At 35.4% G+C, this 17075-nt stretch overlaps 1 protein-coding gene across 2 annotated transcripts in view; it reads left to right on the top strand.

The window, feature by feature from the left end:
* LOC107692986 (gamma-aminobutyric acid receptor subunit beta-2-like) overlaps positions 1-17075 on the top strand; it is an 85542-nt gene that overhangs the window by 24134 nt on the left and 44333 nt on the right. For both annotated transcript variants that reach the window (XM_016492221.1, XM_016492220.1), the window contains exon 4: positions 15284-15504. In XM_016492221.1, coding sequence (XP_016347707.1) covers positions 15284-15504 — 221 coding nt within the window. The remainder of the gene's footprint in view (positions 1-15283; positions 15505-17075) is intronic.

Below are 17075 nucleotides of genomic sequence, written 5' to 3'. Positions count from 1 at the left end.
CGTTTTTATTCGTCAACAATATTGCATTATACATTTAATTATAGTCATCGTCACATGACCAGCATTTTCGTTGCGTCTCGTCTCGTTTTCGTCACGTGATAAAGGTTCGTTGACGACGATATTTAGTCATAATTTTTGTTGACGAAAGCAACACTAATAATGAGCCAGTTTCTTGCATACATATGACCATGGATTTAAAGTTCAACCGAATACATTTTTTCAACCCTGGAAAATCCATGGTTTGGATAAATTTTTCCTTGCCGGGATTAAAGTTCTTTTAGGAAAAACAAAAAATATATTTTTAAATAAATATATAAAAGTTTCACAATTTGAGTTGAATTACTGAAATAAATGAACTTTTCCACGACATTCTAATTTATTGAGATGCACCTGTACATGCATTCAAATGACTGTCAGGGCATCTCTTTAAGATCGATTTTTCCACAGGATTTGTAAATGATGATCTGATGCAATGGAGAGAGATGTTTAGTAAATGATGCTTGGCTAGCTTGTAGCTTAATAGGCTCCGCTGATATTTTTAGTAATGAATGCAATGAAATGGTAATGACACAAACAATTCAGAACAGCCTTTTGCTTACTGCAAGCAGTGCATCTTAATGCATATGGAGGCACGATTAAACATTAGTTTTGATCCAATTGCCACCTGACTAATGGTGAACTGCCCTAAATCCTTACACACAGTGTGTTAATTTAACACCAAGATATGATGGCTTTTAGGAAACTATGATGATTTCAGTCCTCATAAATCTGTATGGCTCAATCCTCTCATGTGATATAAAGCTGCTTCACACAGTTACTGTGATGAGAAAAGGAGACCTGCCACCATGCAGTTTTTTGGTGCGCTGATATATGTTGGGAATTGTACCCCTGCCTATGTTTATTTTTAGCAGATTAATAGTAGTAGTGTGCGAGGGTGAAATAAAGCCCTCCGCTGATCCGTTCACATACTCCTGATGGCACACATTCATCTAAAAAAAAGATTGTTTTTCAGATCCTAATTGTGTCTTTGACTGGTGTAAGTTACAGAGGTGAAAATTACAGTGTCATAGAGAGTGTGAACGTGGTGTTTTCATCATTCTGCTTGTCTTAACTCATTAAATCCTTATTGAATAGTGACACTGGTGTTGCCACACTGCCTAGGCAGCCATCTGCTGTAGTGTTTTTATTCTTTGGGGCATTTCATAACTAGTAAAACTACTGTGTTATGTGTTTGAAGGAAAAAAATATTAAATAAATAAATATACACATGGTAAAATATAAGATTTTACAAGCTTAAACTGTAATTTCTAACAATAAAATGCAGATTTTAGTGAAATTAAATAAAATTAAATAAAAATGTTTTTTGTTCTATTGATTGTTTTATTAATTTGTTATTAATTTAATTTAATTTAATTTAATTTAATTTTATTTTATTTTATTTTATTTTTGGCTGGGAATTTGGTCTTTTTACTTTTAATTATTTTTGCAAGCATTGAAGAAGGTTTATTTACTTTATTAGTTGAACACACCTGCGTGTGCAGCCTGCAAATTATATACTGCAGTTAATACTGTTAAAACCAAAAAGATCATTAAACACTAAAAGTACACAAACCACCTAAAGTACTGCTTAGCATGACATTACTGTGTGCGTGTATGTAATTTTTATTTATTTCTTTATTTTTAATATCCCTTAATTTACACATTAAATAGGCTACATTGTTCACAGAGTACAAAATGAACAGCCTCCACATGTGGGTATTGCGCAGTGGCGGGCGACCTGTTTGTCTTGACAAGGAGTCTCATTGCTTAGACACAGTTGCATGCGTTTGCATACATATTAGATTATATTTTGAAGAACAGACAGAGGAAAATCCGTTGATGGCTGTCTGATTTGTTGTATATGTTCAGATGTTCAGTAGCAGGCATGAGCGCTTCTCTTCTCACAGCATGTACATGTGAAGAGTGTTCACTCTTTCTCTTCTCTTCTGAGCACCGCAGATATTCTCAGGAGATGCTATGAGTTTAGTGTACTTTATGTCCACGAAGCACCTATGCTATATTTTTTTTTACTCATTTTATATACTATCTGAATTTTTAACAAACAAGTTCTTTGGTAAAGTGTATAGGCCTCATTTGCATGTGCAACATAATCTCAGTAGAATTCGTATGTATTTTACGTAAAATGTGGTTCTACCAAACGTAATTTTACTTATGTGTGTAAAGACACTTGTCAGGGATTCATCACAGTCACTTCAGTCACCATCCAGGATAATTACCCGATCACAGTCACCTGAGTTCTGATCACCCGCACCTGCTGTCACCAATCAAGCCACACTACAAATACACACACAGCACAGTCACTCACTGTCCGGTCTACCGTTCACTCCTACGAACTACTCTGGACTCTCTCTGCCAAATTCTCCTAGAACGAATTACCTGCTGTTCCTCCCGCGATCCTCCAACGACTCCTTCGAAACGGCTCCACGATCTCCAACGTAACCGGCATCCGATCCTCTCCATCAGAACTCAGATAAGCACCCTGGAACCATTCACTGTGTTGACATTCACCTGCCTTTAACTCACCTATTCCAGTCATCCACTTACCCAGTCAACAAACCATCCTGTTTTGCACTTACCTGTTGTGTCTGGCCTTGCTTTGTGACACACTACAACATACAATACTGACATATTTGCAGCATCTAAATGTACAATACTGATGCATTGACAACACCTAAAATGTAAATTATTTACGTATTAACACCTTTACAGACTTACAAATGAATACTTATGAATACTTAACATTTCTATTATATTGTATTCAGTTGGCATTGTTTTCAACTGCATTATTAAATGAAGTTTACTGATTTACTTAATATGAAATGATAACATTTCGTTCTGTTCTGTGTGATTTCTGCTGCCAACTCGTTTAGAAGATTACACAATGTTAAACAAAATGACACTTTAAACCCTTAAAATGAGTAACATTTCTGCAATCGTTTAACCATTACTTATCATGTAATATTTACTTTGTTTGCTGTGGGACACACTAGGTGTTTTCTCCGACATGCTGTGACTGACAGTAGAACCATAAAATACCAAAAATGTAACATAATTACAAAAGGAATACATTTTATTTGTGCGTTGTAATCCATATGACTGCGAGGAACAGACCCAAACTCAAGCCTTTATTCAGTGATCTTCATCCTGAGCAGCGACCGTAAGCGGCAACACCTGTGCTGACGCGCTCATTACTAATTTAAAATTGGTGTTTCAAGAAACTTTACAACAGGTTTTACGGCAGTAAAATCGAATGCTCATTGGCTCTCGCCAATTAATTCAGCTAGTTCATTCATTTTTTTTTATAAACTGTACTCCCTGCATTGTTAAAAATGAATGTTATTTACAAAGAGTTCTTCATTAACTGTCATAGTAGTTAACCAATTGTTATTGTTTAATTATCTAATATGTAAAGAGTTAGATAATGCTTTATTATCCTTTGTTAACATCTTGTCGTAAAGCAGTTGTTAATGGTTTATTAGAATTAAATCCTTCTCACTTTATATTAGGTCACGGAAATGCTAAATTAAAGGCAACAACACTTTATTAGACATTAAATGCATTAAGCTAAAATGCTTACAAACACTTTAATTAAGCATAAAATTGTATCAATTCACTTTACTATTTTCATGTTTCTTTAACAATGATAATTTGGAAATTACAATGACAATGAAGAACTCACATGTGCCTATTAAAGTATTAACAATGTAGAGAGTTCAATTTATGAAAAGAATTAACTACAAACTAGTTTGCAAATAATTCAAAACTACAAAGTGTTACTACTTTGTCATATGATATAGCATTCAATCCTACTTGAAATACTCAAATCTGTACAGTGGAAGGCTACATAAGGACTACATAAAATGGAATACATAAACAAAACTTTTTCTTTTTTTTTTTTTTTTTAACAGCAAAATGGTGTGGTTGAAAGAGAGAACTTACATGTTAATAAAATATTTAGAGAGCTGGATGTTTTGTTGCACACATACACAAAGCCTTTGAGGCATCAAATACAGAACTAAAGGCATTAAATACTGTATGCCAGCGTCTCTTGCCGGTTTCTTTGTTACCTAGAGAATAAAACAGCAGTCTGCTGCTTTCTGCACTTTAGCAAACAAGAGAAAAACTGGGCATTGTTGTTTTGAGGCTGTTATTTAAATATTGGTAATAACAGCCTCAAGCTTTTTGTTTGTGGGCGTTTTAGCCAAGGGCCATTTTAAACACTGTATTTTGATAATGTTTGGGAATCCCTGCTTTACATGTAAATAAGAAATAACGTGAATTTGTGCTTTTAATAAACATTTTAATGTGTTTGAAAGACAAAAGCCTTCCAAAGACAAAGACTTGTGTGAATAATATGTAAACAATAAAAAAAAAAAAAAGTAACCGAAGTCTGATTATGAGTATTTTAAAATGTAATTTAATCTAATTACAAGTACTTATTTTTTTGGAAACTGATGTAATCAGTTACTACCCAAAACTGTGAGCAGGGAAAGTCAAGCTAAAACAAATGATATTATAACAATATAATTATAAGAAAGATTGGTAACACATTATTTTAAGGTCCAATTCTTACTATTAACTAGTTGCTTATTAGCATGCATATTACTAGCATATTGGCTGTTTGTTAGTACTTATAAAGCACATATTAATGCCTTATTCTGCATGAGCATATTTTAGATCCCTTAATGCTACCCCATACCTAAACTAACAACTACCTTACTAACTATTAATAAGCAGCAAATTAGGAGTTATTGAGGGACAACTCTTAATTAATAGTGAATGTGTTCTCAATTCTAAAGTGTTACCGAAAAAGTTGTTTTTGTTCTGGCAATGAGACAGTGATGACATGCTATTAGATCTGTCGAACAATTCTTGGCACTGGTAATAAAACAGCGCGATACTCTGTGCATGCTGACAAACTTCACTTCAATAACTTTAGTTATTTTATACAAATTGAAATGTGAAAAATATTTATTTTTCTTTACTTAGTATTTACAGTACATTAGTTAATGCATATCATGAACTAACAAAGTTAACAAAATTAAACTTATTTAAAAAAAAAAAAAAAAAAAAAAAAAATTTCTCACTCAATGAGAAATGCATCTCTCTCACTGTCAATGCATCATCGTCATCATCTCATGCGGACCCCGCCGGTGCAGGTCACTCCTGTAGAGATGGGATATCGCCTCCTCAGGGGTGTCCTTGTCCAAGGGTGGTGTGTGTGTGTGTGTGTGTGTGTGTACCCCTGGTATTTATCACGTTATGGGGACTTATCACGTTATGGGGACCAAATGTCCCCACAAGGATAGTAATACTAGTAAATTTTGACCTTGTGGGGACATTTTTGAGGTCCCCATGAGGAAACAAGCTTATAAATCATACAGAATGAGTTTTTTTGAGAAAGTAAAAATGCACAAAGTTTCCTGTGAGGGGTAGGTTTAGGGGTAGGGTTGGTGTAGGGCAATAGAAATACAGTTTGTACAGTATAAAAACCATTACGCCTATGGAATGTCCCCATAAAACATGGAAACACAACATGAGAGTGTGTGTGTGCGCGTGCGTGTGCGTGCGTGCGTGTGCGCGTGTGTGTACACAAGCATTCACACATACGCCAACCTCAAACATGTTCCATTGCCACTGAGGCAATGAGACCTGAACAAATGTTCTTTCATCAAAAGCAACACACACAGACGAATATCATATCCATTATTTTCCTCAATTCTGCTATCCTTTTTTTTCATCAAAATATATCAGTATCGATCCATGGACATGAAGAAGGTTCTGTTATATCTCATTTTCATCAATAGATGAGGCTGGGGGAGAGGTGGGCAGCATAATAATGGCTCCCGTGGATGACAGCTCGTCCCAGGCAACATCAGGACCTAGAAATCGTCCACAGCGACATGCAGAACACCCGCTGCTCGAAGCGCATGGTCATGAATACATCAGCGCACATATTCTCTCATACCTGACACCCACTGCATATAATAATAGACTGCACAGAGCGTGCATGCAGAAAGACATTAGCGGATGCTTCACACAGGCACAGAATGTAGGAGAAAGAGATGAGACGTCGTTTACCTTCATTTAACTTTAGTCATTTATAGGGTGAACTGTCATAAATCACAACACGATACTTTGATATTCAATACTCCTGCTCTTTCTTTCAAAGCTTTGGTGTCTTTGTCAAATCTAGTACAGTCTTAGACATTGTTGAAATGTTTTTTTTAACCCTCATGTTGCGAGTCATTTTGAATTTTGTTTTTCCCAAAAATTCTAGTTAATGTTATCACATTGGAATGAAACTTGAATAAAATTGACTTTATTCACACCGGGTATGACGCTGCTATATTATTACCAAATATTGGATTCAATCCTTTATAAACTTTTTCTTTCAATTAGCACAGGCTTTGTTTTTTCTTTTTGGAACTGATTGATTGAATGCCAAAACCTGTGCTAATTGCAAGAAAAGAAGGTGACAAAAACACTGAACACAAGTTTTGGTGATAATATAGCATAGTTAGAGATTCATAAGCAAACAAGTTAGGTTAAGGATTTTCAGCAGACCACAAAAGAACAAAGAAGTTAATATATGTGCTATTTTTAGATAATTTATTTATAAATCTCACAGACAAGATGTTTAACCTTAGAATGCATGACCCCAACAAACCTGCATTCAGTCATAAAGGGGGTTGAAATAACTAATTGTTTCGTTTATTTGAAACACTATAAAATACATTCATGTATCTTGTATATATACCATGTATCAGACCACCAGCAGGCCATGCCAGCACCACAAACATCTTTGTGTTGGGAAAGCTGTATTGTTAATTGAACAACTCCGTCTTTGCACTTCCTGTGCACCACAAACAACTAAAAGGACTTTAATGGTTTTAATTGTCAAAAAGTCTGCAGCGTAAAAAAAACCCAAAAAAATCTCAGCGATTGCATGTGCCTGAAACATGCATATAGACAGCTGATCAGCCTTACAATGTGCTTTGTGTGTCTTTTTTTTTCCAGTTTAGAGACGTAGCAGTTGTGAGATGCACAGGGGAAACATATGGCATTTCATTATAGAGCCAAAGCATAGTGTGTACAATCTGCTTGAAGACGACCCGCTACATCTTCATCTACGAGAACAGAGGGATACGCTCCTCAGAGCTGCACAGAGATCTAGCTTATATGCCTTCCCACTCCGCACGCATACTGCTCTGATTGAGTGTATTTTGAGTGTGATGCTTCATTCGACTGTCCTGCTGTGAATTCAGAAATATCTAGGGTAAATCTCAGCTGGTGTGTGAACAGCTGGTCTTCTTCCATGAGTTGAATCGAAGGGGATAGAAACTATAATAATAATAATAATAATATGAAGGCTGTCAATTGTTATTATTATTTATTAATTGATTGATTGATTAATTATAATAACTTCATGACAGGTTGATTAAGTGCAGTTAATCCCATATATAAATATTTGCTGAGAAATCCCTCCAGAAGAAGATCATATTTTATGTCAAACTAAAGCATTAAAAAGATAAAAGGTGGTTCAAAAGTACATTTTCTTTATTTTGTTTCTTTATCTCTTTATTTCTTCTGATTAGCCATAATCGTTAATTCTCCTGCTATCTACAATCCAACTATTTTGCAATAGTTTCTGTCATTCTGTCTATGGTACAGTAGGGGCTTGTGTGCTTATATTTCATCCTCAGTGTTTATTTGCATTGTTTTTAATACTATAATTTTTATTTTAAAAGACACTGCGACATGTTAAAACCAGTTCAGCTTTAAAGAAAAGAAGGCTGGGTGTCTATATATATACTTTACGTTGGGGGCATGATTAATTGCATCCATTTTGTTATAATTAATCACACCAAATTAACTATTAAATTGACTGTTAAATTAAAAGCCCTTAATAACATCACATTTGATGGGTCGACAACACAAACATCAGTAAGTATAGAAATATTAGATTTCTTCTACTTCTTCTTTATATTAAGTTTAACCCCATTAGACATCGTATTAACCTTTTTTGCCATTGTGTCATTAATCACGCTATTATTAACAATGTTTAGAGTATATAGAAATACTTCCATAAACTGCAAAATACTGTAGGTGTATCATTTGTTACAGAGCTGCAATGGTACTGCATAAAAGGAATGAATAATATAAAATGATACTACAACTTATTATTCACATACTTGTCTGTTAAAAGGAATTGCATTTGCAGTCTTAAGGCCCATTCACACCAAGAACGATAACTATGAAGATAACTATATTAGTGTCCACACCAGCGGACGATATCGTCTGTTTATTCCAAGCGCACGCTCGTCTGCCACTTTAAATTCTCGAGCTCGTCATAGCAGGATTGATTCTAATTGGCTGTCAATGTTTGTATCGTTCATCAGCTGGAAACAAATCGTTCTGAAAGTGATTCCAACGATATTGTTTCTTTGTGCCTTTATGGTTATAGTTGTGGTGTGGACTCTGCCATTCTTTAATATTGAGAACGATTTATATCTTTATCGTTATCTTTATAGTTATTGTCCTTGGTGTGAACAGGCCTTTACACTTAGCAAACACATTCTGCTGCTGCTGATGTTTAATTAATAAATAGGAAGCCTTTTTTTTCTTAGCAGAGAAGATTAGAGGCTTCACACTTTTCTCAGAAGTCATCAAGGGGCTGTCATTTCTTCCCCTGGTCAATGCACACAAATCAACAAAAAAACCTCCCTCAGAGAAAAGACACAGTAAGACAGAAGCGTGAATAGCAGTCATTTACATCTCAGCCGCTCTGAGCTTCCAGTGCCTTTCACATTCTGGCCCCTCAATTTCACCGAGCGCTGCCATGAAACAGAGAAGCAACTTCAAATGTAGATGTGACAAAAGGATAAAAAAAGTAGTCAGGCCATTCCAGGCCTTGCCCTCACGTCTCCTGCAGAATGCAGCCTGCACTGCTTCCTTCGCCCGACAAGGTTATATATATATATATATATGTAGTGAAAACTATTTATTGCCAACACATGGTAGGAGGAAGTCAACCGAGGCAAGCTGTCCTTGGAAGGGGAAAGGAGAGGACCAGTAATTTAGGTTACAAAGGGGTTATTAAGCCATCAGCTATGACTAGTCCTATTTGAATTCCCCTGTTTTGGTGTCCCTTAGACCTCTGCTCTTGGGTTGGCCATGGTTCAGTGTCCACAAAAATCACATCAGATTGTGCAAAATTGTGCCACGCTAACATTAAAGGGGTCATATGATGCTTTTTTTAAAGATAATTATTTTGTGTATTTGGTGTAACAGAATATGTTGACATGCTTTAATGTTCAAAAAACACATTATTTTTCAAATACTGTACATTATTGTAGGTCCTCTATGCCCCGCCTCTCTCAAACGCTTCGTTTTCTACAAAGTCCCTCCTTCCGACAAGTGCAGTCTGCTCTGATTGGCCAGCTGACCCAATGCATTGTGATTGGCCGAACACCGCAAGCACTCGTCAGAAATGTAACGCCCCTTACCATAATCGCGAGCTTCATCTTTCAAAATAAATGTAAAGACTGTAAATAAATGAAATAAAAATAAAATAAATGTAAATAATGAAAGGAAAACTTGAAATCGCATCATATGACCCCTTTAAGAAGAGCAATACTGTTGATAGCCTACTGCTTATATTTTTGGCACCTCATTGGAAATTTGTTGAATTGTTGTGGAAATGCTGGTCTATTTTCTAGGTTGGAACTGTCCATGGATCAAAATGGATCAAGGAAGTATTCTAAAAGGAACTCTGAAATTTTTTTAATTGGATATTGTTTAGAACGGTGTTAAATTTTTGCGACAAAAGCATTTACGTAAGCGAGATGTAAGAGCTACTGTAAATGAAATGGAAGTTGACCTAAAGCATTTCTGGTGCTGATTTGGTTTCAGGAAATGTTAGTGAGTGCTACTGAAATATCACCCTTAGTAATGCATTCGCTGCATCTCTTGAATTTAAACTCAACAACTAAAGATTACTTACAAATTGTAGTCCATTACTGAGTACAGATTACAGATTGATGAAAACTGTAGTTAGTTACGTAATCTAGGTTACTTATTGTAGGTAATGTATTATGACTTTTTAGATTACTTTTAGATTACTTTTTATGTAACTTGTTTTAAACTTACCATTAAACATACCATTGATATAAAAAAGCAAAGCGAAAGAAAATATATTCCATTTTTTGATATCAACATCATAAAATGCATTAAACATAACATTACATCAGGGTTTCCCGAAGTGGGGTTAATGTAAGAACTGCAGTGGGTTTGTGAGTTGATAAAAAGCTAATAATTAAATCATAAAAATGATCTTAAGTCTTAAGTCGCTTGGGTATATTTTTAGCAATAGCCAAAAAAACATTGTATGGGTCAAAATTATCGACAAAAATCATTAGGATATTAATTATTATGCATTGCTAAGATCTTCATTTGGACAACTTTAAAGGCGATTTTCTCAGTATTTTGATTTTTTTGCTCCCTCAGATTCCAGATTGCCAAATATTGTCCTATCCTAACAAACCATACATCAATGGAAAGATTATTTATTCAGATTTTAGATGATGTATAAATCTCAATTTCGAGAAATTTACCCTTATGGTTTTGTGGTCCAGGGTCAGAAATGTAAAATAAATTATTTAAAAACTTGAACACTAAAAATAGAAATATTTAATTTGTTTACCTGCATGTCAACATGACCAGTAAGCGGCATCAAACTGTAAACATGTGAATGTCTGATTAAATTATTGAAATATTAACTTCCTCAGAGATATTTCAAGTAAATATTTCAAAGGGGTTTGGCTGACAAAAACGTTTGGGAATCCCTGCATTACATGAACAAACATGAAAACAGCAATGACTTTACATGCCAAAATCTTCCAGGTTTGATTTTTATTTAATTTTTTGTCCAGACTTCCAGAATCAACAGTTACCAGAATTGAGATTACATGTAATCAGTTTCTATTCCTATTTATTTAATTTTAGGTCCGTTTTTGAACAATTCCTTTAACATGACATTCGTATACAATTACATTTCGTTGTGTGCGCTTGGAAGCTCCCTCTCGAGTCAGAAACATCAACCCTCCTCACCCACACTAGCTTACTGTACACCCTGATGCTCATTAGCTCCATGCGTTTGACAGCCACCTCCGCTGAGAAAATGTAGGATAGCAATGGTGACGGCTATTTTCACGTTGTTTGCTGCCTCAATATAGTGTTTCTGAGGACACACGCACACACACACACACACACACACACACACACACACACACACACACATATACATATACATTATATATATACTGTATATAGCTTTCCCAGTCCACACTCAAACTTCTAGCTGGAGTAAATGGATTACAGGTATCCTGATAGGAGACAGCTCCCTCCAGTATCCCAATACCTGCCCTGATAAAATAATTATGAGAAGAAGCTTAGATCCTTAAGAAGCCTTGCTGATCATACAAAACAAACTCACTAAATCCCAGAGACTCGATATCTTTCTAAACTTTCCAGAACTTCCTTTAAGTACAGAAAGAGAAAGCCATGAAAGCCTGCCTGGTGTTGCATGGCATTTCATAATGATATTTACAGCAAGAGAGCAAAACTGAGATTGGGTTTCTCAGCATGTAAACAGAAACATTTCATCATCACCGCTGAGGTGCACTGGATTGGCGTTTAACACCCTGTGCCGCAGACAGATTTGTTCACAGTCTCTTTTAATGATAAAGGGTTAAGCAACTTTTTAAGACTTTATTTGATAGAACATAATTTCTATCTAAGTTTAGTGAGCGGGCACAACATTTTCCTCAAAAGGGTGAATTGCTTTACAGCATCAACAAATGTACGTGTACAGCTATCCACTGTAATAATGACAAGGAAATATTTACAACAGTGAATTCCTCTCATTTAACTATAGCTACATTATTTATACTAACTTACTTTCAAAACTGTGATAAATTAACCCCAAGCAGATATATATATATATATATATGTATATTTATGTGATTTGTGTAGTTCATAATTGAATATGACGAGATAAGAAACATTAACAGAGCCGTTTTCTACATTTTAGGCATAGGGTTAAGAATGAACCTGCATATTTTTGAATATAAAAATATTATTTGCAAATAGTTCAGATTATTTTACAATACATTTTTAGCTCTTTTACTGTTGTACCGTTTGTAAACTGTTTAAATCTCATTATTCTAATGATTTAAATGAAATTATTTAATTCCTTTTAAGGTGAATTATGCAGTTTCTGCGTTACTTGTGTCACCTTGCAGAATTAGGCATTAGGCAAAAATTAGGCATATTTTTAAACAGCCTTTGCAAATGCCACTTACTCATGACACACTTGCGATTATCCTTACAATATATATACAGTATATATATTGGTAACACTTTATTATACGGTCCAATTCTCACTATTAACTAGTTGCTTATTAGCATGCATATTACTAGCATATTGGCTGTTTATTAGTACTTATAGGCGCATATTAATGCCTTATTCTCTGAGCATGTTCTAGATCCCTGAACCCGACCCCATACCTAAACTTAACAACTACCTTACTAACTATTAATAAGCAGCAAATTATGAGTTTATTGAGGGAAAACTCTTCCCTATTCTAAAGTGTTACCTTTTATTTTATCTGGGGCTAATTTTATCTGACAGTAAAAAGCTAAAATGTGGCAAAAAAACTTGAGTTTAGCTTACTTGTCGATTGAAACCCAAACATTCCCTCAGATTTCTTCATCTTGTAAATGCACTGCCAGTGTTTAACCTTGTTTCACCCCGTTGCCTGTCGCTATTTATTTTGTCAAGTCTTTGAATTATAGCGTGCACTTCTCTAACCAAATCTCAGTTTCTTTTCTCATGTGATGCGTCAGCCATGGCTAAACACTCTCAGGCTCAGCCTGCTACAGTAGCCACGCCCCAAACTCTCGCTATTGGTTGAGCTGGAAAGAGATTGACAGATCTGAGTGGACCACTCTAAATGTTTTGATGGGGCCTGGGAGGCTCAGTGTTTACACTTTTGAGAATATCAATGATAGCATTGAGTCTGCTGCAATTTTATTTATTTATGTTTTTACATTTAATAAGGAACATTTGAGTAGTTGCTTACTTTTTTAAATAATATTTATCCTGGAACTAATACATGCCATGAAGACATTCCCTAATTATCTTCCTTAGTATATATTCCCTTTCTTTTCTTTATCAAAGACATTTGACTAATTTAAACACCCCGGGAAGTGCTGAATAAATAATTCCAATCCTAAAATTTCTATCAAGCTGGAAGGTCTGTCTGTTGCTCCTGATGAACGTGTGTGTGAAGGAATAGGAACAGGAGTACAGCTAATTTCATAATGATCAACAGGGATGTTTTTACAGAGATGCTGAAGCATGTGCTGATAGGACAGGGTGTTCAATATATTGTATTTTAAATTGCATTAAAAACTGTAAATAAATTAAAATGCAATATTAGTATTGAGTTATAACACTGTCAATTTCTATTATACCATGGTCTGTCTGAATTCTCAATTCTGATTGGCTGGCAGTTATGCATTAAAACCGTTTAATGCACAGGTAGTTGCAAGTCAGTTTAATCACTGTTCTATATTAATGCGCTGACAGAGAGAGAGATCGCAGATCGCGCTGCGCACACACAGAAACATTCAGGAGCACAGAAACTCATTGTCAGCGCTGCCCCACGACTTTTATTAATAGAATAGCTTAGATACTCTATCGCTCCATTATATTCCTCAGCAACGAGGAGGTAAAATCGCTGTATAAGTAACTAAACTCACAGCTTCATTGTCTGTAGAGAGAGACGCACAGACACAGGTAACTCACACACACAACTGTCATCTCTCTTTCTCTCTCTCTCTCTTGATCGATCGATAATTAATTGAAATATATGTAAGGGATAATTCACAGCTAGCTGTGCATTAAACAATTTTAATGCACAAGGTGGAGGCAAAGAACCACCCGACGCAAACGGAGTGCGTTAAAATAATATAATGCACAGCTAGGCATCCATTATATAATTAGTTAATTTAAATGCTATAATTCGTTCAAATAAATGTGAACTTACCGCATTATTTCATCTCTGTGATTTGAAGTGGGCAGAATGTAGCTCTAACGAGTCGTAACTGACGAAAACGTAATTTTTACCCTTCTGGTCAAATATTGCGCTGCAAATGTCATTAACAGCTCTAGGTTGTCAATGCTGGCAAATTACCATGGTATAAGCAGGATAATGGACGGCTAGCTGTGCATTATATGTTTTTAATGCACTCCGGTTTGCGTCGGGTGGTTCTTTGCCTCCACGTCGTGCATTAAAATCGTTTAATGCACTGCTAGCCGTGGATTATCACTTACTTATTCATGACTAATATGTTACGTGTTTGCTGCTTTTACCTTTCAAATAAAAATGCTTAGAATGAGGTTTGAGCTTGATGGGGGTTGGTTATAAAAAGAACAAGGTCGCTTGTTTTGCAAAATAAATGCATATGTAATATTAACTGATGCATATGTTTTCTAATGTCGTCACATTTCACCTCATCTACTGTCACAACTTATTCTTTGTTGACATGGCATTTCACATTTCACAAGTTGTAGATTTTAGAACAACTTTAATTTGCAGCTGACAAATGTGGCAACATAAGTCTGAGTTACATTAAAAGCAAAATGTGTTGAAACTGTCCCTAGTCTCCAATATACTGTCACCTGCCTGGATCTTTCTCATGTGCGTTTGTTGCATACTGATGCATGCTTTGTGTTTCGAAATGCTTATGCAAAAAGTGTCATTGCAGTTTTGAAGGTTAATGAGATATTCGACAGTCCAAAATTATCAGCATGCAGGTTTTTAATGACATGAGGGCATTTTGGGGTGAACTCTGTCTTTAAAGAGTGATTGAAAAGGTTCATTAATATACTGTTTTGTTCAGTGTGCTCTCCTTTCTCATTATACCTGTACTCGTCTCCTGGGTTTTCCTTATAGATCTCAGCCCCTTAACGCTCATTTTTAACCTGATGTGCACTATTTTGCTTTTAACATTACATCATCAAATTTTAAAGCCAGTCATGTAATATCAATCCCCAAAAGATTTTAAAATATACCCTCCTTTCTTTGATGTTGTGATATTTCCCTTAGACCTGGTAACCCATTTATCTTTCTTCTGTGTATGGTTTATTTTTCAGGACTACACACTGACTATGTATTTCCAGCAAGCCTGGCGAGACAAACGTCTGTCCTATTCTGAGATTCCTCTTAACCTGACGCTGGATAACCGGGTAGCCGATCAGCTGTGGGTGCCAGACACGTACTTCCTAAACGACAAGAAGTCGTTTGTACATGGTGTGACAGTGAAGAACAGAATGATCCGTCTCCATCCAGATGGCACTGTGCTTTATGGGCTCAGGTAACAATTCAAAATAAAGCAAGAAGCCCCAAGAAGCTGTGGTTTACAGTGAATTTACAACAGCTAAGGGGCGTTGTTAGGTACGACGCGAAGTGCCTAAAACCCTCTTAGCTGTTATAAATTCACTGTAAACCACGACTTCACGGGGCTTATGGCTTTTATAAAACGGTTATTCCATATACGTAGGAAGGTTTCACAGAATAAAACAGAGCAAATAAAGTGTAATGATATTAATAAAAACAATATTCTTCCACCAAACAATGTAGCTCCTCAGAAACAGTTGTGGTTGCAACAAAGTGGTTGTTGAGCAACACACAAACGTAAACAAAGGTGTATGTTACGTTGTAGAGTAATTTACAACAGCTTCGAACGCGGCTCAGCCAATCAGAATCAAGCACCGGAACTCTCCGGTTTATAAGCATATATTTATCACCTAATAATAATTTCAAAAAATTGTAAATCTTCATTTAGTATTTTGCCAAAGCATACACAAAATACACATAACAGACGCTCTTGATTTTCAGGTAAATCAGTGCAATTAAAACACTGTAATATTTTAGAGTTTATTATTTATTTATTTATTTTTTAACAATTCGGAACAGTCATGTTCTTTAGATGTGGACAACACCAAACTGATTGAAATAGACAAGATTTATATATATGTGATACAGTTACAACATTATGTGTATAATTAAAGGAACAAATTAATTAAGATGAGGATTGCATCTGACACGGTTACTACAGAGACCGTTCTGAATAGTCCATGATGAGAAGTTACTTATTGATTAATTTTTTTAATGTCAGATAGCCAGTAGTACTTAAAAGTTGGCATAAATGTCCATGTGAACCGAGCAACATGATGTGTAATTCAGCTTGACTTATGATATTGCGGTCAAAATAAATAATGGGAAGGGTTGTGAAAAATACATACCGCCATCACAAAAATTCCTATCCTAATTAGTTTCGATTTCTCAGAGTCACCACAGTTACCAAGGTTTTATAGCATAATTAAAACAAATTTAAATCACCTGATGAATCTGTTCGGAACCAAATAACCAAATAAAAAATGCAGAATAAAATTAATGTAATTTATTATAGTTTGATGTTGTTGTTTATTTTCTACTCTTTCGGTTATACATGTTGTTTCAGCTTTTCTTTAGGGATACACACTGACTTTTTAAGTAAAAAAAATAAAAATCTATATTTCATAAATCATTAACGTCCCTGTTGGTGTAATGGTCAGCTGTCCCAAATACTTTTGTCCATATAGTGATAGATGGGCAAGACAAAATACTTATAACTGAGAACTCTTTGAAGGTATATAAGAAATACAGTTGACCCAGCTGACCCACAGATATACTTTTGACATGAAAATGTTACCGTTAATGAGAAACTAATTAGGATTTATTGAAGTACTGCCTTCCTCCAAGCTATTAACTACTCCAGTAAATATCGAGCTGCCTGGGGAAAGAAGTTAATTTCATAGCTCTTCTCTCTCTCTCTCTCTCTCTCATCTCTATCTCTCTCTCTCTCTCTCACTCTCTCTCTCTCTCTCTCTCTCTCTCTCTCTC

Source organism: Sinocyclocheilus anshuiensis, unplaced genomic scaffold, assembly GCF_001515605.1.
Source record: "Sinocyclocheilus anshuiensis isolate Anshui unplaced genomic scaffold, SAMN03320099.WGS_v1.1 scaffold658, whole genome shotgun sequence".
NCBI classification, from domain to species: domain Eukaryota; kingdom Metazoa; phylum Chordata; class Actinopteri; order Cypriniformes; family Cyprinidae; genus Sinocyclocheilus; species Sinocyclocheilus anshuiensis.
Note: the sequence above shows the minus strand (reverse complement) of the source record. Positions and strands in the feature narration are given on the sequence as shown.